The sequence below is a fragment of the Epinephelus fuscoguttatus genome, linkage group LG12, assembly GCF_011397635.1.
Source record: "Epinephelus fuscoguttatus linkage group LG12, E.fuscoguttatus.final_Chr_v1".
NCBI classification, from domain to species: domain Eukaryota; kingdom Metazoa; phylum Chordata; class Actinopteri; order Perciformes; family Serranidae; genus Epinephelus; species Epinephelus fuscoguttatus.
In genome coordinates this window covers 42,988,029-43,014,561 of record NC_064763.1, presented here as the reverse complement: position 1 = coordinate 43,014,561, position 26,533 = coordinate 42,988,029, and the positions used below count along the sequence as shown (strand labels likewise).

General features: G+C 43.3%; 2 protein-coding genes across 2 annotated transcripts in view; one reads left to right on the top strand and one right to left on the bottom strand.

Moving 5' to 3' along the window:
- Nucleotides 1-26,533, bottom strand: part of LOC125898743 (uncharacterized) — a 233,730-nt gene that overhangs the window by 108,053 nt on the left and 99,144 nt on the right. The window lies entirely within an intron of this gene.
- LOC125898755 (alpha-1A adrenergic receptor-like) lies at nt 6,945-25,264 on the top strand. The gene is made up of 5 exons (XM_049592692.1): nt 6,945-7,745; nt 11,368-11,619; nt 12,014-12,401; nt 23,797-23,918; nt 24,229-25,264. The coding sequence occupies exons 1-5, from the start codon at nt 7,425-7,427 to the stop codon at nt 24,562-24,564; spliced, it is 1,419 nt and encodes a 472-aa protein (XP_049448649.1). The 5' UTR covers nt 6,945-7,424; the 3' UTR covers nt 24,565-25,264.

Genomic DNA, 26,533 nt, shown 5'->3' with positions numbered 1-26,533 from the left:
TGGGGGTTCATATATCTCAGCTGTGTCCAGGAGGTGAACTGGCATCTCTCCAGCTCTGCAGTCTACGCTCCATACTTGGTCCATACAGGGACGTGGACCAGAGACCCTTCGGTTCCCAAGTCAAGTCCCGACGGACTGAGCTACTGCAGGACGTTCATATTTTACAGCTCTGAACTCTGACTGGTTTAAAGATATCTGGCTGCAGGAGGGCGGAGAGGAGAGCCTGTGTGCACATCTGTATGTTAAAGGTCCAGTGTGACAGATTCAGGAGGATTCAGTGGAGTCTATGAGTGAGGATTACAGATTACAGATTACAGATTACAACCATCTGAGACTTCTCCTGGTTAGAATTCTTCAGAGTTCATTGTTCAGGAGCTGAATGATCCTCAGAGGTCTCTTCCTCAGAAACATCTGGACGTCTCTTTGACTGGATGGTGAAAACATTCGATCACTGCCAGGTCAGGAAACATGTTAGCATGCTCCTTCCACCACCATTTGCTCTGAAATTTTAATAAAATTGTCACTTTATCAACATTTTTTTTTTCAAAATATTTTCAGACATATTATTAGACATATTTTCTTTAGGACATTTTAATAATAATTCAATAATAATTTTCAGACATTATATTCACATTTTGAAGGACATTTCTGATTATTTTAAAAATATTTTTCATACATTTCCATACCATTTTTTGTTTCGACAATTTAATAATATTTTTCAAACATTTTAAAAATATTTTTCAAAAATTGTGTCAACATTTTTTTTGACATTTTATCACCACTTTTTGGACATTTTTAAACTCATGATTTGAGACACATTTTCTGGACTGTGGATCTGATTGACAGCAGTCTGATGCTGCATTCATGTGGTGTAAGAACAATTGGAAAATTCAACGCCTCCTCAAGTCAGTTTCTCTGAACGTCAGCTAAACTATTGGTCCATGACTTTGACATGTTGTCTGCAGAAACATGGCACAGGAAAGTAAATGTTTGGTGGTTAGACATGTTTTATGAGTTCATGTATCAAATATTCTCCCCACTAGAGCTCTGTCTGCTTGTGACCTTCAGTTTCTGTCCACATACAGTGACCTAGAGAAGTTAATCATCAGCAGGAGGCCTGTATTTTCAGTGAAATTGATGAATTAATCCACTGTCTGCTGACAGAGCTCATTTTCAGACGAGCCCCGCAGGTGACATGCAACACAGAGTAGTCACACACACACACACACACACACACACACACACTGAGTGTTTCATCAGAGCGAGCAGCTCTCCTTAACGCCTCCAGCTCACTGATGACGGGGCTGAAAAATGTCGCTCTCTGAGGGGTAAACAAACCAACAACGTGTCATTGACGCTCCATCGACCAATCAGAGCAGCACAAACACACATCACATCACACACTGCGTCTGTACGTCTGCGTGACACCCAGAGGAACTCTGTACAGTGAAGAGGAACCAACGACCGAAGCTCCGCCGTACTCACTGCAACACAACAAGTGGATTCACCCGCCACTGAAAATAGTCCCAAACGAGACGATGACAAAGTCCCAGCGTCCTCAAACGAGACGATGACAAAGTCCCAGCGTCCTCAAACGAGACGATGACAAAGTCCTAATGTCCTCAAATGAGACGATGACAAAGTCCCAGCGTCCTCAAACGAGACGATGACAAAGTCCCAGCGTCCTCAAACGAGACGATGTCAAAGTCCTAATGTCCTCAAATGAGACGATGACAAAGTCCCAGCGTCCTCAAACGAGACGATGACAAAGTCCCAGCGTCCTCAAACGAGACGATGACAAAGTCCCAACGTCCTCAAATGAGACGATGACAAAGTCCCAATGTCCTCAAACAAGACGATGACAAAGTCCCAACGTCCTCAAACGAGACGATGACAAAGTCCCAGCGTCCTCAAATGAGACGATGACAAAGTCCCAATGTCCTCAAACAAGACGATGACAAAGTCCCAACGTCCTCAAATGAGACGATGACAAAGTCCCAGCGTCCTCAAATGAGACGATGACAAAGTCCCAATGTCCTCAAACAAGACGATGACAAAGTCCTAATGTCCTCAAATGAGACGATGACAAAGTCCCAACGTCCTCAAACAAGACGATGACAAAGTCCCAGCGTCCTCAAACGAGACGATGACAAAGTCCCAATGTCCTCAAACAAGACGATGACAAAGTCCCAACGTCCTCAAATGAGACGATGACAAAGTCCCAACATCCTCAAATGAGATGATGACAAAGTCCCAATGTCCTCAAACAAGACGATGACAAAGTCCCAACATCCTCAAATGAGATGATGACAAAGTCCCAATGTCCTCAAACAAGACGATGACAAAGTCCCAGCGTCCTCAAATGAGACGATGACAAAGTCCTAATGTCCTCAAATGAGACGATGACAAAGTCCCAGCGTCCTCAAACGAGACGATGACAAAGTCCCAATGTCCTCAAACAAGACGATGACAAAGTCCCAACGTCCTCAAACGAGACGATGACAAAGTCCCAGCGTCCTCAAATGAGACGATGACAAAGTCCCAACGTCCTCAAACGAGACGATGACAAAGTCCCAATGTCCTCAAATGAGACGATGACAAAGTCCCAATGTCCTCAAATGAGACGATAAACAATCAATCAAACATAAGATAAAAGTTTGAACCATAAAATGCGATCAAGTTTTGGACCTTATTCCCTTTTGTGTCGGGTTCAGCTAAAGACGACTGCAGTGATGGCAGCCATCTTGTTTTTACATGGATTAGTGTATTGTGGTCTCACAACCACCAGATGGCACAAACAGCGTCCATGAATGAGGACACCAGGTCTGAGTTCAGCAGAATGAAGTACAAGGAGCGGCAGACCCAGGATGTGATGTCCTGCACCTTATATGTGAGGACGCAGGGTGTCAGCAGGTTTATAAAGGAAGTCTATGAGGTGAGACAATCATAGACGCAGTACCAGGAGTGACCAGCGGCTGAGAGGAGGCGCTGCATCACGTCTATAAATACACGTGTCAGACACGTCTTAAAAACAACAGGAAGAGCTGTCAGATGACCTGCTGGGCTTATTTATTCATGTAGTTCAGTTTATATCTAAACTCAGAAAGTCTGTGATGAAGCGATGACAGACATCACAGGAACTTTCTCCGCCCACCTGAGGATCTGCACACTGATTGGCTATCGCTCTTCCCACACCAACAAGAGGTTATTGTTGCTCTGCTGCCAACAGCATGGTGCACATTTCTGACTGATCTGAAAATAGATCTCTCTCACACACACACACACACACACACACACAGCACAAACAGTAACTCGCTGTGTGTCTGATGGGGATTTAGATTTTCTGCGTCTCATTCGTTCCTCTGAAACCAAATCGTGTTTGTGTCTTCAACCAGGGACTGAAGGATTAATTCAGATTTAACAGAAAGATATGTTTCTTTATTTATCCAGGAGAAAATTTTTTTTTTTTATAGGAACAAGTGCAAATGAAATCAAAATATAAAGGATTATCAATAAGACGCAAAAACCAAATGTCACAGTGCAGGTTAATGATAACTAGCTGACGTCCTCTGATGGAGGATCATTTGAGATTATTAGTCTGGTTTACCTGTGCATACATTTTGTAACCGCTTGGAGGAAATCCACGCTGACACAGGGAGAACATGCAAACTCCACACAGAAGGGCTCCCTCCTGGAGCTGATCGATCAAACAGGAAATAGTTTATGTGTTGGGACTATTTTCAGCGGCAGATTAATCCACACTTGGTATTTGTGGGATCGAGAGTAAAAAGATTAAATTGCTTCAAAGTGCATTGAATGAACTCTGTTATGTAACCTTAATTAAAGTAACTAAGTTATTCACTTAACGGTCGCAGCCACGTGGCTGCAAAGACTTTAAATAAACCCGTGACACAGGCTGTCCACAGAAACATTAAATAATTACAATTCATTATACGTCTACATTACAGAGAAGAATATTTTACTGCACTGTGTTTGTCTGACAGATACAGTTTCAGATTTTACATTAAAGCATGATAAGCTGATAAAATAGATAAATAATAAATCATATTTTAAAATGTTAAATGTCTAGTCCCTGTTTGGTCCTGGAGTGCTAAACCACAGTACATACAAGGACTGTTTGTGTTTTGCTCCTCTGGGCCACCGTACTAACACTATTTAGAATTTAGAACATATTTATTTTTCCTGTTCTGCCTCTAAAGAAAATCTGCTGAGAGTTATAACTCTTTTCATGTTTTGTTTTTCAACCAGTGTTATTGCTTTTTGCACCTCAGGGCCACCGTACATGTGACTGCTGGCCCAGTTTAATATGCAGCTCAGTTTAAACACAGAGTCCCTGCTCCATCTGTGTTTCAGCTGAGAGCCTGAAAGACACCGAGGACCTCTGTGCTAACACATCACAGCCTCAGCTAATGTCCTATGTCTGTCCATATATGGACCTTTAAAATATGATGATAATAATAATAATAATAATAATAATACATTTATTCATATCACACTCTTCAAAACAGACGAGGCAAAGTGCTGCACAAGATAATAAAAACTGTGAAATGAAGCGGGAGTATAAACTATGAGCTCCTCCTGTTAAACATGAAGTGGTAAAACAAATAAATGTACAGAAATGTGTATAAATGTGCTCAAACACACACTCACACACACTCACACACACACACACACTGTGCGCACAAGCTTCAGCACATAAACACAGATATACACATACAGACACTGGGACCTTATAGAAATGCCATCATGAAAAAAAGTGTTTTTAAATGGTTTTTAAAGATGGATACAGACACACATGACCATAGCAACAGGAAGTGCGTTCCTCAGTCTGGGAGCCCTGACGGTGACGGCCTGATCTCCTCTAGTTATGAGATGGGCAAGAAGTAGCTGACGAGATGATCTCAGAGTGCGTTCAAGATCACTGAGGGATCCATGATCAGGAGCTCGTCCAAGTCATGCTTTATGGCCGGTATACACTGTGCGATTTTGGGCTGATGACCATCGTGGGAGAAACGTGGCGATATCTTTGGTTGTGGCTCTAAAACGGTGGTCTTACGTCGCACTGTGAGACAGGTTCAAGGACAGCTGTTGTCAATGTCTTGCGACCAACGATAACCTGAGATAAAATTCTGACGGTGTCAGAAATTTAGGATGACCATCTCACAGTGTGACAGCTGCTACGACCTACGTCTGCTAATCAACCAATAGAAATGCAGCAGGCAATGATGCAATGGTCACCGCAACACTGGCGCTAAACCCAAACAAATGATCGCTTGCCATGGAGGTAAAACGAACAAAAAGAAGTGTGTGGAAAGTTTGGTGGAGCTGTGGCAGCAGAAGCCTTGTTGATCTGATGTTTCCTCCAGCTGCTATCATGGCCGCCAGAAAAAAGACGCTGCATGGAAGGAAACTGAGGAGGAACTGCAACTTCCAGGTGAGCAAGCTGCCTATGGTGGCGCAGATGGATGATGTACGCTGATGCGGTGCACGCTGATGACGTTGCATATTGACGTACGTCGTAACCTGCGATTCAGTAGTAAACGGCCATCGTACAGTCTGCACACATCAAACTTGACGTCATACCAAAGTTTATTGGATCCACGTCTCACAGTGTGTCATGCAGTGGTCTGATAAGACTGCTAAAATCGCACAGTGTATAGAGGGCATTAAAGGTAAGAAATAAAATGTTAAAAATAATTCTAAAATGGAGGCCGGTGCAGCGATGCTCAGACAGGTGTGATGTGTCCCTTTTGTTAATGAAGTCCTGCAGCAGAGCTGTGAACCAGCTGTAGCCGTGAGAGTTGCTTCTGACTGATGTTGTGCTCATGACAGGCGCGAAGGAAACAATTCATACGAGTGAATACAACGTAAAGTCAAGGTCAAGACGCGATTAGATTCAAATTCCTGCCAGGTGGTGTGATGGACGCGATGCAAATGATGCAAAATAGGCGAGTTCAGCAAGAGATCTGAACTCCAGCATCCAGTTTGAGCCACGACAGCCAATCAGCTGTGAGATCCTTCAGGGACGTATGACGCCAAAGACGTACAGGCAAAAGTTAATTCATTGATTCAGTGATTCACACGCGTGTGAAGCGAGTCATCATAAAATATTCTAGCGTTCAAACTCATGTGAATAACATGACGCAAAAACTACATGGTGTTTGGTCTGAACGAGACGTGACGCAGGAACATGGAGTCGCAAAAGTCAAGTCTGAAAATGATAAAATCATTTATGACCTTTATGATGTTAGAGACGATGTTTTGATCAACATTCTGAATCCGATTTGGACGAAGAAGCAAATGAGTTTGAAACAGGATCTCCATGACGACCACAGAGGAGACAGAGACAACACTGAACGTGACAACGTGTTCCCCGGCTATACCTCCATCAGACTGTTATTTTCATCACTATTATTATTTTATTAATACAATTTTAAATGAAGGAAATGAGAAAAAAATGTGACTGTGAAATTGATTTTATGCTTGAAAAGGACGTCCTCTGACAAATATGCACTTTTCTCAGCTTTTTGGCCAAAATGTTTTTGTATTAAATGAAAATGCACAAATTCAAGTGTTGATAAAAAAGAACTGGAGTAAGATAGAATAAAATGTTTCTTGTGTATAAAACAGAAGGTCTGTTCTTATATTCTTATGTATTTGTAGGAGAAATTATTCTGTGTCTTTAACCATCAGTGAATATGATAAAAACTGCTGGCGGGGAAAGTCTTTGAAAATAAAAATAAATCAGAAAAATACAGGCGACGATACAAAACACAGATTCAACAATAAATATGAACTTAATCATGTCTTTATTTCTTTACATGTAAGCTAGTGCTGATGGGTTTGGCAGCTCTCGGCCACCGTACAGTCCAACCTGCTTTAGACACGCTGCTTTAAACTCCACAGAGAGACAGACAGTGTCTCAGTGTGTCTCTGTCCCCCTGAGAGACAGACAGATGGATTCTGTGTCTCTTTTCTTTTTTCCTTCCTGCAGTTGAAACTTTCCCACATGAAACACTTGGACCATAAAAGGACACACAGACCCGTGACCCGCTCCCGCAGCCGCACTTTCCCCCGAGGAGGAGCTCTGCGGGCCGGCAGCGGGCTGTCAGAGTGACCGCCCCGGAGACACGGAGCTGACCCGCGCCTCCACCTGCTCCACCTGCTGCAGCTGCTGCAGCCATGGGCTTTAACCTCACACAGCACCTCGGATTCTTGCGGATTTTTACCGGCAATTACTCGGATGTTTTAACCATTAAGACACTGCCGCTGTTTCTGCGCCAAAATCTGCCTCAATAAGAGCGCGCGCACACTTTCACCGGTTTTAATTAAATATTCATGTTTTTAATGTAAAATATAAAAACCCGTAAATAACCCGTGTTTGTACCCGGACCTCCTTCAGCATGAGTCTGTGGACCAACGGCTCCTCTGCGGATCTTTACCCCGGGACTCAGCCGCCGCTGCCGGGCACCAACTCCTCCTCCAACCGCACGGACGGCTCCCCGCAGCACCACGCCGCCCCGCTGGACCTGAGCCGGGCGGTGCCGGTGGGCATGGTGCTGGCCTTCTTCATCATGTTCGCCATCGTGGGGAACATCCTCGTCATCCTGTCGGTGGTTTGTAACCGACACCTGCGGATCCCGACCAACTACTTCATCATCAACCTGGCCATCGCGGACCTGCTGCTGGGGACCACCGTGCTGCCGGTGTCCGCCACGCTGGAGGTCAGAGCCGCAGCTACTGATCATAGATTAGATCTTTATGGTGTCAGAGAGAAAAGGAAGTAAGGTGCAATCAGAATTAATCCACTAATGCATTATATCAGAGAAATACATTTTAAATATGTACACTTCTTCCGACATAAATATTTTATTTTTCGTTTAATAAGTAAATTAAATGAACAATTAAATACTTCACTTTGGATTCTGACAAACTGAAACTGATCATTTACAGTTTGGTGATATTTTATACATTAATCAGTAGAAGAGATGCAGGGATGGAAAAATAAAGCAAAAGAAATCAGGGAGCAGCTAAAAGGCAATGGATGCGAGTGAAAAATACATGAACACAGTGTTATTAAATATTTAATGGTGCATTTACTGTAAATTGCAGTAATCCAATGTACATAAACTGAGGTTACAGTTAAATACAGTAATTTTACAGGAGCATGCTGCTAAATCTGTGCAGGTACAACTACAGTGAGAGCACAGTGTGCAGCTGTCAGCGCGCAGCTACTTACTGTCAGTATAATACAGTAATTAACTTTAAATGTACAGTCGCATATTTTACAGTGTCGCTACGAGTTGCATCACTTTCACAGCAAATTACTGTATCATTGGTAAATTGTTATGAGATGACAGCTGTATACTGTGATCTCACCGCACATTACTGTGATTTAACAGCAACATGACTATATTTATACCTGTAGACTTTCACAATAAAATTCTGACTTTAGATAAATATCACAGTAAAAGCCTGTGAGGTGATAATAATGCCATTTATTATGAAATATTACAGTTACATATTGTAACTTCTTGGAAATAAGTTGCAGTGTAAATCAGGCTTGTTTAATTTAATCACAGTTAGATTTTTGACATTCTGATGACTGTCTCCATCTAGACAAAGACTCTTCGGACTGCACAGACACATGAGAGTAAAGAAGCTCATCTGCAGCATGAATCCATATTTCAGTTTTAAGAAGTACGAAGCTTAGAAACCAACAAAACTCAGTATTTGACTTCCTGTGTGGTGTGTACAGGCAGGGGGATTATTGTGGACAAGACTGTGAGAGTAAACTGTATTATCACCATAGTGTTCGGGCTAACATGTAGCCTACACTGTGAAATATCTCACTGTACATTTACAGTAAATTACTGGCTACTTGTTGCATCAGTTTAATTGTAAGTTTCTGTATCATATTTAAAGTAAATAGTTGTGATCTGACAGCTGTGTGCTGTGATGTGACTGTAGTTATACCTGCAATTACTGTGATTTAGCAGCGTGCTGCTGTACACTTACTGTATATAACTGTAACCTCACAGTTAAAGCCTGTTACATTACTGTGATTTAGACAACCTGGTCTCACTCCGAAGTCGTCGAAATCCGGCGTTTGGCCAGTGACTTGTGGCGTCAGACACTGGCGAAAAAGCCGTCTGTTAATGTCGGCATGAAACGCAGCCGGTCGCCGTTATAGTTTAAAGGCGCTCGGTGGCATCGGGGGAAACACGGCAGGACACGAACGGAAGTTAAGGTGACAAAAGTCAGAGTCAGGTCGCTTTTAGTCTGAGTGGGCGGAAGTTCGCTGCAAAGATCAGCCTCTCATTGGGTGGAACGAGCCACCCGCTGAAGTCCCGCCCTCCCACGTCCGGTTGCAGTTTTCAACACGTCCTTTACTAACTTTTGCGGTGTTTGATCTTGCGGGGATGTAGCCATTTTTCTGCCATGGTTCGCGTCCTGTAGGTGATATTTTTGTGGGCGTGTTACACCAAAACCTGTTTCCCCCCGGCAACATTTTTGCAAGCACACCGTTGCTGTGGCACAGAACGATTGTGATTGGTTGAAAGAAATACAAGCAGCTGGGGCGTTTTTTTCTCCAATCTCAAAGTGAGTCTTTGATCTGAACTGGGCTTAAGTCTTATTCTTTGGTCCCGTGTCATCACGTGCCGGACCTGGAAGTTGTAATTCCACTGTATGGCCACTGTGTCAAATTGGCTTAAAGTCTGATGCACTTCACAGAACACATGATATGTAGATTGTTGCACGTAATGTGGAACCAGAGTTCAGAGCCTGTGCTGAGGTTAGCACATCAAGCTGTTGGCTCTGAATCAGCCACACCATGACGAGCCTGAGGTCCCGTTTATACGACAACAATTTCAACTGAAAACGGTAAACTTTAGTTGCGTTTTGGCCGATTGTTTACACAACAGCGGAGTTTTGGGTGCCTGAAAACACAACGTTTTGAAAACGGGTTCCAGAGTGCAATTTTTTGGAAACGGCAGCGTCTCCGTTGTCATGTAAACTTGCAATATGCAGTTCCTCTGAAAACAGAGACTTTTCGCACATGCTCATTACGGTTCCAGTCACTAGGCATGTGCGAGAAAGTCGACCATCACAACAACAATGCCGAGCTCTGTTTGTGCTGCTCACCCTGTTGATTTTATCAATGCTTCTGCAGCAAAGTGTAGATCTACTGTGGCAACTCCACCTCGTCACGGTCCTCTCTGCTCCTCTCACCCACGGAGTGGAGAGCACTGCGGAGGTCAGGCAAAGCGGGCCAACATTGTGTATCCCAGAACGGGTGCTCAAGTGTGGGTGAGAGGAGCAGCGAGGACAGGCAATGGTAAAGTATAGTTACCTGGGCTTCATCAATCAAATTACGCGTTACTGCCCAACACTGATTATAGCTGTTTAATAAGAAAGTAGTATTTGGGTATAGCAAAAAACTAAAAATAAACTTCAGGTTGCAATTTAAACGGTCCTAAAACTGCAGCCTCCGGTACTGCAGCTTCACCTTACTCGATTTTGCGGCTCCATGTGAACAGGGATCGTTTCAATAACGTCGTCATATAGACACGGAAGTTTTCTAAAACGCAAAGGACAGACTTCTCCATTTTTAGAGAAACCGTTGTCGTCTACACAGGGCCTGAGTATTCCCGTTAGCTGCAACAGCAACATAGTGAGAGTTGTGTAGAAGATGAGGACGGCGTGTCGGCGTCTCTCCACTGTTGTAAATGGAAACACATCCAACATGCTAACATGTTGAACAGCATCACCCAGATGTGGCGGTCACCAGGATCAGAGAAAACAAACCGGAGCTCATTAGCATATAGATAAGGTGGAACTACTGAAACTCTCCCCTTCATGCACGAGTTTGATTTTATTATTGATGTCATCAGTGATGCTTTTCAGTTTTACAGAGTTTTATAATGAAAGTATTTTACTGAAATGTCCCCTCGGTCCCCAGCAGGAGGACCGTGTCTGTCTTTGTTCTACTGTCCCATCAAAAGAAATAAAATCAAACGCATCCTGATGCTTTTGATTTTTTTTTTCTCGCTGCATGAACTCACACTGAACTGTGACTCCCGTGTATTGTTAACGCCTCAGAGAGAAGTTTCCCTCTGAAATAAAAGTAAACTAGCTCACCTGGTAGAGCAGGTGTCCCAGGTACAAAGGTTGAGTCCTTGTTGCAGCGGCCGTGGGTTCAGTTCCAACCCACCGCCCTTGCTGCATGTCCTCCGCCCTTTCTCTGCCCCCGTCATGCTTCATCTGTCCTATCAAACGAAGACAAAAAGAGGCACTCCTGTGCAGAACCTCTGAAGTGTTCTCAGCTACTTCCTGTCCCTGCAGGTTCTGGATTACTGGGTGTTTGGTCGGATCTTCTGTGACATCTGGGCGGCGGTGGACGTCCTGTGCTGCACGGCGTCCATCATGTCCCTGTGCGTCATCTCCATCGATCGATACATCGGCGTCCGCTACCCCCTGCAGTACCCGATGATTGTCACCGAGAAGCGGGCGCTGCTCGCCATGCTGGGCGTCTGGGTCCTCTCCATTGTCATTTCCATCGGCCCACTGCTGGGCTGGAAGCAGCCTCCGTCACAGGTAGGGAAACAACGCATCGTAAGCACATTAGTTGGCTCCTGTCCTCAGAGAGACGGGGTCAGCGTGACGAGTATTTACAGGATTTATTTAATCATTAATGTTTAAATACGAATGAAACGAACGTCCATCACGTTAACTGATGGCACCACCAGGGTAGAGTGGAAGGAAGCCTTCACCAACCAACATGTGTAACCAGTTAAAATATTAACCAAAACCTTTTATTTAACAGTTAAAGTGAGAAGTGAAGGCTGTTGGCTTTAGAATATTTTGTCATCACGAGTCATAAGTGAAGGAGTTCTCCAAATATAATGACGTCTCTCTAACTGATCACTCAGGAGAGATTTCTGTAGAAGTTTGTTAATAATCAAAGTTTATCTCTGCTGGTCTCCTGCAGGACGACACAGTCTGTCTCATCACTGAGGAACCCTTCTACGCCCTGTTCTCGTCGCTCGGTTCCTTCTACATCCCCACAGCCGTCATCCTCGCCATGTACTTCCGCGTCTACATCGTGGCCAAACGCACCACCAAGAACCTGGAGGCCGGCGTGATGAAGGAGCGCCAAGAGGACTCCAACGAGCTCACCCTGAGGATCCACTGCAGGAACCAGAACGATCTGTGCCCCACGCCCAAGGCCGGAGGGGGCGGGGCCTCTGCCGCACGCAGCACGCTCACTGTCAAACTGCTCAAGTTCTCCAGAGAGAAGAAGGCTGCCAAGACGCTGGGCGTGGTGGTGGGCATGTTCATCCTCTGCTGGCTGCCGTTCTTCCTGGCTCTGCCTATCGGTACGTTCACTGTCTTCATCAGACCTTCATCACTCCGCACATTAAACATCACACAACCTGAAAACATCTTCACGTGTCTGACGTCACGTAGCTGCAAACAGAGAGAACCAACAAACACAGAAACTCACGACACAACACACTGTTTACAGGAGACGTTAAAAATAATGCTGGAACTAGTTTTTATCCCAAGACACTTTCACCTAGTCCCGCCTTCTTTGCTGTGATTGGTTGGTACTCATCACTCTGATGTGTCCAGGTTAAGGCGGTTAGCACTGAGGCAAAGAGTTATGTTAGCAGCTTATGTTATGTTAGTTTAGATTTGGTCTCAGTCTTCAGATAAAAAATGCTTATTTTTCATTTTATTTTATTTCACCAGAAAAAGCTCTTGACATTAAAAATCTCTTTTTTGAGAGTGTCCTCATTATTACAGACGGTCAGAGTTGGGTATAACGCGTTAGAGTACTTTGATTACTTTTAAAGTAACCCTTACCCAACACTGCAGACGGTAACATCAGTTACAGACACACAACATAGAACAAAAATACAAAATAAAAATATACTGCTCTAAAATCGTGCCGCCGTGTGGGGCCACACAGTGGTTAGCGTTGTCGCCTCACAGTAAGAGGGTTCCTGATTTGAAGCCGGGGTGGAGGAGCCCTTCTGTGTGGAGTTTGCATGTTCTCCCCGTGTCAGCGTGGGTTTCCTCTGTAGGTGTGAATTTGAGTGTGTATGGTTGTGTGTCTCTATGTGTCAGCCCTGTGATAGTCTGGTGACCTGTCCAGGGTGAACCCTGCCTCTCACCCAGTGTCAGCTGGGATAGGCTCCACCCTCCTCGCGACCCCCAACAGGATAAGCAGTTACAGATAATAAATGAATGAATGAGCTCTAAGACAGGCAATATACAACACAACATAAGTTTACTACAAAGAAAACCCAAAAAGCACATCAGTAAATGCTGTAAGAGAGCCACCGAAATATAAAGAGCAGCTAAGACACACTGTGACGTTAACATATAGATGACTGTGTACACAAATCCTGCAGCAGAGCTTTAAACATCTGAGAGGAACTTTAAGTCCTCCTGCAGTAGACTCCACAGATCAGGAGCTGCAGACAGAAACGCTTGTTTGCCGGACTCCGTACGTTCCCTCGGTACAGACAGTACAAACAGGTTCTGTGAACGCAGAGCAGAGACGTTTGACTGTGTTTGCTACATGTATGTGACGGCGTGGTTCAACATGTGGGGCGATGAATCCCAGTTTATACCTCTGCCCCACTAATACTTTTAAGAGAACTACATAGTTGAGATGATGTGTAGCATGAGGAGCACTTTGATGTCATGGTAAGGAAGAATGTGGACATCTGAAGATGCCGAGCCTTCTTTGCTGCAAACTAATTAACCGATGGGCTGACTGCACTGTTGGCTGACACTTACAACCTCCATGCTTGGTCCAGACGCAGGATTGAACCAACAACCTTCGAGTTCTCAAGGCGAGTCCCTGTAGACTGAGCCCTAAATTGTTGCTGTCAGAAGTGGGATTTGAACCCACGCCACCCACACAATTTGAAAACAGCGCCTTAGACCGCTCGTCCATACTGACTTATGTACTTGTGTTGTATGTTGGGAATGGTTGTTGAAATTCTTCTCATATGTCCTTGTGAAGCCCTGGAAGTTTTTAAATTTTGTCCTTGCACATGTGGCAGCGCTGACTGATCAGCAGCATCAGATCAGCACCGCGGTCGCAGCGAATCAGAAGATGAGCAGTTGTAAGAAGTCGCTTTTCTGTCCCGCAGTGATCCGACGCGTCTGTTTGTCTCCAGACTTCAGGAAGTTATTAAACCGTGATTGATGGTGAGAAACTGCACATTATTTCAGTTTTCTTCATATCTGAAATATTTGGCCCGAGCAGCAAAGCCTCAGGTCCCGGATCAGCGACCAATCAGCAGCCAGAGCTTCTGCTGCTTTCTCACAGTGACACAGAGGAGACGAAGACAGGAAGTGAAACACTTGTTGTTTCTTGATTTTGTCTGATGGATTTCCCACCGCACGGATGGCGGAGCGACGCCAGATGTTCCCTGCGGCTGCTGTCACAGATTACAGCTGAGCCTCGGATCAGTCCTGCCGGACGGGAACAGCTTGTTTATGTTCGTAAATACTGAGCAGGCCGAGACGGAGCCAGTGAATCACTGATCTGAGGTCTGTGCTCCTTTAAAGGGCTGCAGGCTGCACAGAGACCAAATATATCAGCAGAGCTGCGACAGTCAGTCCGTTTATCGATCGGTCGATCGACAGGAAATCAACTATTCTGATAATCCAATAAATGCTGAGTCATTTTTAAAGCAAAAATAATTTTTTTCCCTCGTGAAAAAAAGCTGTTAATGCACCACAGATGTTATTAACAAACAGTGAGTCACATCCATATTTATACTGGACGTACCCACATGGATGTGATTTCTGACTCACTCAGGTGATCCTGAACACAACCTGAGGCACATCTTCCTTCCTTTGTTGTCACGTTAATTTTGTCAGATATTTTTTACATTTACAACATATTTTTTTAGTTTTTGTCAAATGTCCTTTTTAGTTATGTAATATTTATTTCACCTCATTCTGTAGCTGTTGTTTAGAGACCCATCGCTGCTATCTCAGCGCAGATGGTGCCACGGAAAGCAGTTTTTTTTAACTGAGACGTTGTTGTTTAACCACACATTCACCACAGTGTTGTTGAAACATTAAGTTTCAACGTATCTGCTTCAGAATAAAGTACAAATGTAACGTCAGGTTCAGATTGCACGACATATTTGTCTGTTCCAACAGTCTCTGTGTCAGATTAGCTGATTGTGGAGTGACTTGGCCAACTGACGTGACAGACTGCATGTTGGTCCACGACCAATCATTGCTGGTCGTCTTTCACAACACGTGTGATGTCATCAGATTATTATTGTCCTATTGGGATTATTATTATTATTGTTATTATTGTTATCATTGTTATTGTCATTATTATCTCAGTCACTGTGTCTGTTCATGTTTGAGCTGAACTGTTACTGTGGTAACATAAAAAGTGTCACCAGGTGGGCGGAGCTACATTTGAAGTACCACATGCAAACTATGACAGTCACTGAATCCTCCACAGGAAGTCCTGCCAAATGTTTCACACTAAAAGCCTTTTTAGAAAATGAAGGGATTCTCTCAGCTGAAATGATGAGAGGCTTTTAATTTGAAACAGAAACAGGAAGTGTTGAGTTTGATTAAACTAAGAACAGAATGCTAAATGGTGGTGTGTGTTTGAGATGCAGCTGGTAGCCTCTGCAGCTGTGCTGAGTAAAGGCCCAGACACTATCTGTGAGTTTGATTCCTTTATATCCTCCATTATGAAGAAAGAACATTCTTTGCTAGCTTGATGCTAATGGCAGTACTCAGCCGGTTGATAAAGTGATCCGCCCCTCGCTCCTCCGCAGCTCCACCCTCTCACCCAAATATTGTCTGCATCCTGTCTGAACAGCCGTATTTGGATTCCAAAAAGAAGCAGGCAGCACTCTGGGGGTGCTTTACAAACGGGAGAGAGATTTTAGTAACGTTGTTTTTTAAACTACATTTTAGTCTCATTTTAGTCTCATCAACTAAATATTGATATAGTCACAGTGTTGAATGAAGTTGGTGCCGTCTCATTAAGATCTCAGTCATGAAAAAAAACCCATGTCAAGTCAGTTTTTGTCAATGAAATTAGCTTTATTGGCATTAACTGTCAGACAGTGGAACAGCCCACAGCTAATGACATTACTCCTCAGAGCGTCTTTACCTGAACACCTGAATACTGACACCAACCTCAGGGACGTATGTGCAGAGAAATAGTGTTAATTTCTTTGATGAAAACTACCCTGTTCATTGATGTGATGAAAATGTTAACGGTGGACTATCAGACATTGAAAGCCGAGAACGCCCGTGTCTGTAATGATCTTCAGCTGTCTGATGAGCGACAGGCTGGTAAACTCCAGTAAATAGTCTGCACCAGGATGTTTGGGTTGGTGCAAGTTGTGAGCTGTAATTCAGCAGTAAATAATCAGCCGTGTGTGTCTGACTGTGGATGGTGGAGCTGCTGAAGGGATTTGTGGAGTTTGGTAGTTGCAGCGGTGGCTGTTAGCAGCTAGCTCCGCTTGTTAGCTACTGAACAGCAGCGGAGCAAGCGGCCGCCACAGCTTCACCCTGCAGTCCGGAGGCTCAGTTATCTGGGGGGGGGGGGGGGCATTTCTTGCGATCGTAGCCAAAATATACAAACATGTAAATCACAATCAGTCTGATAACAGATATATTTCAGTCTGGACTGAAGTGAAGGACGGAGCAGGAACACAAACACACAGGATGTTCAGTGCGGAGGGAACTGCTGTGGTGCGTGTCTATCTTGTTGTGTTGTCATATGTTCGGCTGTTCGTGTTTCTTCAGACTCCGTCCTCATATTTCCTGCTTATCACAAAATCCATCTTCAGGAACCAAACTAGATTCCCGACATCCTGACCGGAGTCAAAGTTCCTGATTTCCTAAAAAGGCTCCTGTAAAGTCTGAGTGTTTCGGCTGTAACCGCTGAGCAGCCGGCGCAATAACACAGTGTCAGTCTTAGCTGAGGTGTTCTACCCACAATCCCTCTGGAGCCTACAGGTGACCTTTGGACCGCAGCCGGTTTCATAAAGAGGTTTAATATTAGCAGGCTGATCCTCTGATGCTCAGACAAACAGTGCTGTGATTCAACATGTTGATTCTGATCAGAAACAGGTTCAAACACAGCGAGCGTTCTCAGAGAGATGCTGACGGTCGCTGAGGAGTTCATCATGATCCTCGCTGCCAAAAATGTCCAGTGACGCATTTGTTTTACGTCTACGAGTAAAAATATGTCATCACTTCTAGGAAACTAATCCCATCTGTGTCGATATGAGATTTACATTATTATTCTTTGTCTTTAGGGAAGATGCGCCCAGTGTGAAAGTCTGGCCCGTACTGATGTTGATATTTATTTCCCTTCAGCGTCGGGGAAACAAACAAATCATCCTTATTAAAACTAACTGAAGTGTTTTAAAGTCATTCAGCCATTCGTTACGCTGCCTTTGAATCAATCATAAATGTTTATGAAACAACCTTTAAAATAACACACAAACACTGTTTCATGTTGCTGTGAAAACATCATTTCTCCTTCAAACAGCTGGATTTATTTAAGTTTCTCACCAAAGACTGCATTTTACAAGATTACATTAAACACATCATGAGAATGTTATAATTACCTTCACCCAATGCTCATTTTTACTGAGCAGAGCTTGAACGCAGCCACCAGCTGTTAAACCAGAGTCCTGCACAGGTCCACATTGGAAAACCAGCGTCCACCCAAAGCTCAGCACTTATGTCTCAGTCAAACCTGCACCCATGATCAACCCCCCCAGGCTCCAGTCCCTCACATGAAGCTGGTTCTCCGTTCTTGAATTGGACGTCTCTTTGACTGGATGGTGAAAACATTCAATCACTGCCAGATTAGGAAACATGTTAGCATGCTCCTTCCACCACCATCAAACCTCCAAAGGATCCCAACTCCATGTAGGCTGCCACCTCATCCTCGGGCTGCAAAGTGTCATGGCTGGAGTCCTCCACGTCGGTGACCAATGTGACCACGGGGTCAAAGGTTACACTGGTGTCACTGACTTTCAAAATAAAAGCAACTGCAGCTTGATAATAGTGATTTAGATGTTAGAATGTTACACATATACTGCACAGCTTTTTACTGTGTTTTATTCTGAAAAATAAAAAATATGTTTTTGTTCTCATCCGCTGCCCGCCTGCGTGGAGTTCAGCGTTGTCATTTCAAATCAACACTTCCTGTTTCTGTTTCAAATTAAAAGCCTCTTATCATTTCAGCTGAGAGAATCCCTTCATTTTCTAAAAAGGCTTTTATTGTGAAACATTTGCAGGAACTTCCTGTGGAGGATTCAGTGACTGTCATAGTTTGCATGTGGTTTGTCAAATGTAGCTCCGCCCACCTGGTGACACTTCTTACGTTACCACAGTAACAGCTCAGCTGAGACATGAACACACACAGTGACTGAGATAATAATAATAAAAACAGGACGAGAATAATTTGATGACATCACACACATCGTGAAAGACAACCAGAGATGATTGGTCGTGTAGTCTGTCATGTCAGTCGGCCAAATCACGGCGAGATTTTATGACTCCACAATCAGCTGATCCGACACAGTGACTGTTGGAACGGACACATCTGAACCCAGCTTTAATGAGACCTCCTGCTCTCCAGAGGATGAACCTCTATGTTTAAATGACTCCATTCATTTGCCTCCAGCGCCACCTTCAGGACAAACTCTTCATCTGTGCTGCAGCTTCAGACGGACGTTAAGTCACTGGTGTAGTTTCATAAGATGCTGAGGGTGACGCAGTGTTCGCTTCCTGCTGAGTCATGATCTGCAGTGCGTCCTCAGTAAATCAGCAGCGAGGACACACTGAACCTCCTCCACCTTTGAAAGAGGACTTGTTTAGATTTAATGCTGCGTGACTTCTTCTTTTATGTGCCGACTGCATTAACGCTGCAGACTCTGTCTTTATTCTGAGTTTATGTTCAGGTGAAACAAAGACTCATGAACTGTGACCCCGCTGCGATCCTCCTGTGGGGGAGAGTTCAACCGCAGCTCCTGGATCAGTATTTACATGACGAACGTGGCAGAGACCCAAAACACTCAGAGATAACTTCCTCCTGTCTTTGAGGGGAGAAGCACCAAACTTGGAGATACATGGTTTTCACCAGACAGTGATGCATGGCATGCAGGTGTCACATGTTTTTCACATGGTGGAAGTCAGGTTCTTCATATATAGTCAGAGACAGCAGCCCGAGGCGCAGGATGGCCTTACAAGTCCATGTTCAGGGAGAAATAATCCACCAGATCACGAGTCTGTGTTATCTGAAGAAAAACCTGATCCTCAGAAATCCTTTAAAGCGTCTGAAATCCTCTGAAAACCTTCAACACGCCGCAGATCACCTGCCTCGTCTACAGGTCACCTCCTCTGTGATCCTGAGGACAGAGGAGACAAGGAGAGGAGGAGAGGAGGCCTCTAATGTGTCTCCTCACTCCCCTCATGTCTCTGTCATGTCTCAGACGAGTCCTTTGGATCAATGACATTATTAATAACGGTATTTTTCACTAATGGAGATGATGTTTACGTTTTTTATTCAGTCATCGTAAAACCTAAAACAATGACACTGCATATTTGAAAATGTGTCTAACCGCCATGTCACTGTTGTGTTATGATGATATTGACAGTAATATTGGGCCCTATGTGTCGGACACCGGATCAGAAAGTAATTTAAGATTTAAACACTATATCACAGAAATCCTTTCCCTGAACTGGTGAATTTGTATTCTCTCTTAAAGGATAACGTCAGCATTTTTCAGCCTGGACCCTGTTTCACTGTGTACACTGGTCAAACAGACTGATGTGGAGTTAATCGGCAGATGCTCTGGTTTAAAATGAGCCCACACTTTTCTATGGGCGTCAGTTTTTGAGCCCTGACGAAGGACAAGATGTGTCCCGAGACAGACGGCACGGCTCGTTGTTTTTTTGCGAGACGATTTCCAGAAAACCTGCAGCCCATGTACTGATCCGTTAAAGGATAACGTGGACATTTTTCAGCCTGGACCCTGTCTCACCGTGTACATTGATCAAAGAGACTCATGTAATGAACAGCTTTTAATTGGTCCAGTATTTAGTGAACGGGCCGCTGAAAGAGCTGTAATGGGGGCACATGGGGCAACTGAACATCGTCACTGTGTGTCCATTAAAAGTGCTTATTTCACCACAGAGCTGCTCAGATTGTTTTTGTAAGTGTCTCTTTACCTTCCACTTGATCCAGTCTGTTTGTTATTGCCTCACTGGGCTGAAGTCTCATTCTGAATATCAGGAGACGTCAGGAGACGTCCCATGCTGCAGCCAGACCACAGTGGAAACATGAGTGAGATTTGGAGAGCATTATAACCAGAGTATTGTGTGTGGCTCAGGCCTTTGGGTTCTATCGCTGCCGTATTTATTTGCAAAGAAGTATACGGATGAAAAGTGGAGAAGGAGAGAGGAAAAGGCAGCGGAGGTTTTTATTTTACTCTTTTACATATGCGTTCCCTCTTCAGCAGTGTGTTTACTGTGTGTTTACTTGTTATTACACTGTCCCCTCTGCTGCTGTAACACTAAACTTCCCCACTGTGGGAATAACAGATGATTATCTTACTAGTAAAGACTGTGTATAGGGTCTCGTACAATAACTATCTATATTATGTAGCCTGACGTGCACCTCCCAGAAATGAAACTGCACACAGACCTCCTGTCTGTCTCTGTAAGCTGAAACCATTTCCCTCAGTGGAAACAAAGCTTTGATTTACTTTAATTTCACAGATAAGAAACAATAAATTGTGGAGACAATAAAGCCTCCACACACTGTGTGTGATTTATCCTGGCTGAAATATGAGCAGAGCAAATCTCTGCTAGCTGCTAGGCTAATTTATACAATGTAAACTGCCATAGGCTTGTGCTAATAACGTTAGCATGTTGTATTTGTGGGGAAAATGTGTCCAGATAAAGACAAGTGTTTGTCTGTGAATGCTGCGAGTTATAGTGAAGCTGATTTGTGTTTGAGACTGTCTCTATTAAGCCATGTTTAATGTGTGTTTAATGTGTGTTTAACGTGTGTTTAATGTGCGTTTACTGTGTGTTTAATGTGTGTTTAATGTGTGTTTACAGCGCGTTTAATGTGTGTTTACTGTGTGTTTACTGCGCGTTTAATGTGTGTTTACTGTGTTTAATGTGTGTTTACTGTGCGTTTAATGTGTGTTTAATATGCGTTTAATGTGTGTTTAATGTGCGTTTACTGTGTTTAATGTGTGTTTACTGTGTTTAATGTGTGTTTACTGTGTGTTTACTGCGCGTTTAATGTGTGTTTACTGTGTTTAATGTGTGTTTACTGTGCGTTTAATGTGTGTTTAATATGCGTTTAATGTGTGTTTAATGTGCGTTTACTGTGTTTAATGTGTGTTTACTGTGCGTTTAATGTGCGTTTACTGCGCGTTTAATGTGTGTTTAATGTGTGTTTACTGTGTTTACTGTGTGTTTAATGTGTGTTTAATGTGTGTTTACTGTGTTTACTGTGCGTTTAATGTGTGTTTAATGTGCGTTTACTGCGCGTTTAATGTGTGTTTAATGTGTGTTTACTGTGTTTAATGTGTGTTTAATGTGTGTTTAATGTGTGTTTAATGTGCATTTACTGCGCGTTTAATGTGTGTTTACTGTGTTTAATGTGAGTTTAATGTGCGTTTACTGTGTGTTTAAAGTGTGTTTAATGTGTGTTTACTGTGTTTAATGTGTGTTTAATGTGCATTTACTGTGTGTTTAATGTGTGTTTAATGTGTGTTTACTGTGTTTACTGTGCGTTTAATGTGTGTTTAATGTGCGTTTACTGCGCGTTTAATGTGCGTTTAATGTGTGTTTACTGTGTTTAATGTGTGTTTAATGTGTGTTTACTGTGCGTTTAATGTGTGCTTACTGTGTTTACTATGTTTAATGTGTGTTTAATGTGTGTTTACTGCGCGTTTAATGTGTGTTTAATGTGTGCTTACTGTGTTTACTGTGTTTAATGTGTGTTTACTGCGCGTTTAATGTGCGTTTAATGTGTGCTTACTGTGTTTACTGTGTTTAATGTGTGTTTAATGTGCGTTTACTGTGCGTTTAATGTGTGTTTAATGTGCGTTTACTGCGCGTTTAATGTGCGTTTAATGTGTGTTTACTGTGTTTAATGTGTGTTTAATGTGTGTTTACTGTGCGTTTAATGTGTGCTTACTGTGTTTACTATGTTTAATGTGTGTTTAATGTGTGTTTACTGCGCGTTTAATGTGTGTTTAATGTGTGCTTACTGTGTTTACTGTGTTTAATGTGTGTTTACTGCGCGTTTAATGTGCGTTTAATGTGTGCTTACTGTGTTTACTGTGTTTAATGTGTGTTTAATGTGCGTTTACTGTGCGTTTAATGTGTGTTTAATGTGTGTGTGTGAATCAACTGAACATTACAGCACTAAACAGACACACCACTGCACAAGTGTAAATGCTCACAGCGTCACAGGTCACATGTGTAGGCTCCACATCCACCTGAGGTCCCAGTGTGTGTTGTCCTGTTGACGAGCTGGCAGGGACAGTTTCTCCGAGGGCAGCGGCGACAGTGTGTTAAGGTATCACATCACACCAGCAGTGTTTTAGAAGCGCAGTGTCGCCTGCCTGATTTTGTAGACTCTCAGATTTTGTTGCTTTGTTCATTTTGTCTTGATTTTTGTATTTCTACCATCAGTGACAACTCTGATAAATGGTTTCTTTTGTTGTCTGATTTAATTGTGTTTGTTGTTGTTGTGCTGGAGCCTGAAGACAGAGTCCAGTTATGAACAACATGGATCAACTATATGTGGCTGTATTAAATATGTTCATAATTATATTGTATCTGCATTTCTCACACAGCTCCTGTTAACAACAAGACTCCATCTGCTCTGCGATGTGCTGCAACTCCGTCAAAAATAGACGTGTATTTTTATTGGCTTCTGGGTCACATTGCTGCTGCATGTTGTTATATTGTCTGTACAATAATAGTCCACACAGCTGTGTAAGGATGTGTGTTGATTGTACTGTAGAGTTTATGGGATGCCATAACACTTAATTAAATGATGGTCTTTATTCTGAGGATTTATCACACATGAGCCTTTAATAGCACGTACGGCTGAACATGAAGCGTTCACAGACACACAGCATTTCCTCAGCCGTTCATTTGACCCTTCGTGGCAGAACATAATTACAACAAGACGATTCACTGACGTTTAAATGTTTGAAGTGCAGCTCCGGCCGTGACTCACACTGTGAGCCATGTTCATCCATCACACACCGAAACATAAAAAATCTCCCTGTGACCCTCGGGGGCCTCCGTAGTCACGGCGCCTGATGATAGACTTCTGCTGAGGACACACTGAGCTCCCCTCTCCTTAGGTAGCTACCCAAGGGGATGAGGAGACAAGGAGAGGGGAGTGAGATGACAGGGAAGGAGAGGGTGACAGATGGAGGTGATGGTGCTGATGAGGTCACTGATTATCATCCTGCAGCCAATCAAAAAGTGTTTTGTATGTAAAGCTGCAGCAGAAACTGATGATGATGATGATGATGATGATGATGATCTGATGCTGAGGTAAAGGATGCCCTCTGGTGGTGAAAAATCTGACCTGCAGCTGTGTGAGAGTTTCTGCTAAAATTCGCCTGCAGAGGAAATCTGTTCTTTCTGTTTATTCTGTGTGTGTGTGTGTGTGTGTGTGTGTGTGTGTGTGTGTGTGATCAGGTTCCTTCAACAGCAGCCTTCGTCCTCCTGAAACTTTCTTTAAAGTCATTTTCTGGTTGGGATACTTCAACAGCTGTCTGAACCCCATCATCTACCCCTGCTACAGCCGCGAGTTCAAACAGGTACCATTACTGCTGATGTTCCATGTGTTCCATGTGTCTGATGTGTCCTATGTGTTTGACGTGATCCATGTTCCATGTGTTTCATGTGTTCCATGTTCCTGATGAGTTCCATGTTCCATGTGTTTCATGTGTTCCATGTTCCTGATGAGTTCCATGTTCCATGTGTCTGATGTGTTTGATGTTTCCATGTTCCATGTGTTTCACGTGTCCCATCTGTTTCATGTTTTTCATATGTCTAATGTGTCCCATATGTGTTGTGGTCCAGTTAGGGTGATGTCACGAGAGTTGTTTCTGTTTCGTGTGTTCTCAGGCGTTTATCCGGATCCTTCGCTGTCAATGGAAGAGGAAGCGTCAGGGCTGGCAGGCGTACTATAACTACCGCTGTCATCAGGGTTCCAACACCTCGTCCTTCCTAAACGGCAGCCAGCAGACACTGTCCTCCATCAGTCCCAGCCCACGCTGCGTTGCCTCTAGACTCCGCCCCCCGCCGTGGCCCTCCTCCTCTGACCGAGAACGGCTTCCTGGGCAGACAGGAGGCGGGCAGCCGAGCCCCGTGTCCCCACTTGCTAAAGATCCAGGGACGCTGTCGCGGGGCACCGCGGGGCGAGGGACGGCAGCTAACGGGCAGAGTTTAAATAAACACTAACTGACACACCTGTGGCCTCAGGTGGCCACTCTGACATTGACAGGAAGTTGATTTTAAATACACACAGGTGTCACTGCTGACATCAAGAAACTCTCTGTTCACTCTCTGAGGTGTTGTTCATGTGTGACGACAGCGCTGGTCAGGTGGTTTTGACTCAATAACTCACCTGAAACACGGAGGAGAAAAACATCACCTGAAGGTTTTGGACATTTTAGAGCCTGTTTTTCACTGCGTGATGGCCCCGCCCACATCACAAGGTTTTACCTCGACTGCACACGTGCAACACATCACACCAAATTAGTCTCACCCCACATATAAAATACAAAACTATTAACTTCCATCAACACAGCTAAATTCAGTTTATAACAAACCAAATTATTTCTTTCTGCAAGCGTGTCAAAAAAACTCAGAATTTTCTATACTTATTGTCTTCATATTTTTTTATGCTGTCCTGAAATAAGGTCCTAAATTTAAAATCAACTTAATTTAAAAAAAAAATAAATAAAAAAAGAAAAAAGTTCAAAGGAAACTAAACTGAAAAAAAGTTAGACAATATTTCTTGTATTTCGGTGATAAAAACCCAAACTGTCACTGCTGGTTAGTGAAAATGTAAAATGTTAACTCTGATTGAGCTAAAATTAATTCAAATAAATCAAGAAACCAAACTATATAAAACAAATTAGAAGTAAAACAAACAAAAAAACACGTAAATCTCTGAGTTAATTATAGGTGTGATTTAGTTTTATATTTAATTATATTTGTGTGATTTTTACTGCTTCAGAAAATTGAGCTGAATCTCTACTGAAATTAAAAATAAAATAAATTTAAAATAAAAAAACAACTTAATTTATTAACAATAAAATAAAAACTTAATTTCATGTTTACTTATGTTAAAAGTTAATTTTATACATTATTTTGTTTATTTATTGTCATGTATAAAATAGTATTTGGTGATTAAAATCTAGTTCAAAATCCTCAATTTTCTTTTTCTGTTAGAGAGTGAGCTAACTCACTTTAAAAAGCAGCATTAGCCAATTTACGTTAGCTCGATAGCTAAACAGCAGTGAATGCCCTTTACTTAGGAATGGATCGGCTACAGTTAGCTTGCTGGCTAATGTTAGCATGACATGTATATTAGCAAGTGGAGGCGTGAAGACCTCGACCTTGTTGGAGCCTTAATATTTCCCCAACAGAACCTTTATTTTGAAAATCCCTCTGAGTTGAACTTTGTGTTTGTACAGAGAAGTTTTTTCATTCACTTCAATGCACACTTTGATCACAGCAGCATCTGGTGGACGTCAGAGGAACTGCAGCTGCTGGTTGGTGTTTTTATACTTCACACAAGGCCCGTTTCCACCGCAGGAACTTCGGGGTAATTTTACGGGGCCGTTGGTGCGTGTCTCCACCGCAGGAACCGCCCCCGAAGGACAGAGTTCCGGAACTTTTACGGGGGCTAAACAAGTCCCTGCCTCGGAGTAGGTACTCAGAACGGCCCCGAAAGACTCCTGGCTGGGGCTTGGGGATTACTTGGTGCTGATTGGATATATACTCAAGGAGGGATGTGATGTCAACAGAAAACAACAAAATAGCCGGCATTTTTAAAACTCAGCAGACGAGGATTAGCTCGTTCATAGCTTCCTCCGCCATGTCAAAAAAAAACCTCACTAAATGACCCGTGAAAAAAATATTCTTTCCAGCGGATATCTTAGTTACAACATGATTGAGCTAGCAAAGCAGTTTTGTGTTGATATGTGTGGTATTTATTCAGTTCTAGGAAATCACGATGTCTAGAAAGCATCAGTGGCTGCAGCTGACAGGGACAGCTAACAGCAGGCTAACATCAGGACGTCATCTGTTAAAAGCCTCCCGTTGTCGGATACGACATGAAACTACTCCAGTTAGCTCGATCATGTTGTAACTAAGACATCCGCTGGAAAAATATTTTCTTCACGGGCCATTTAGTGAGTTA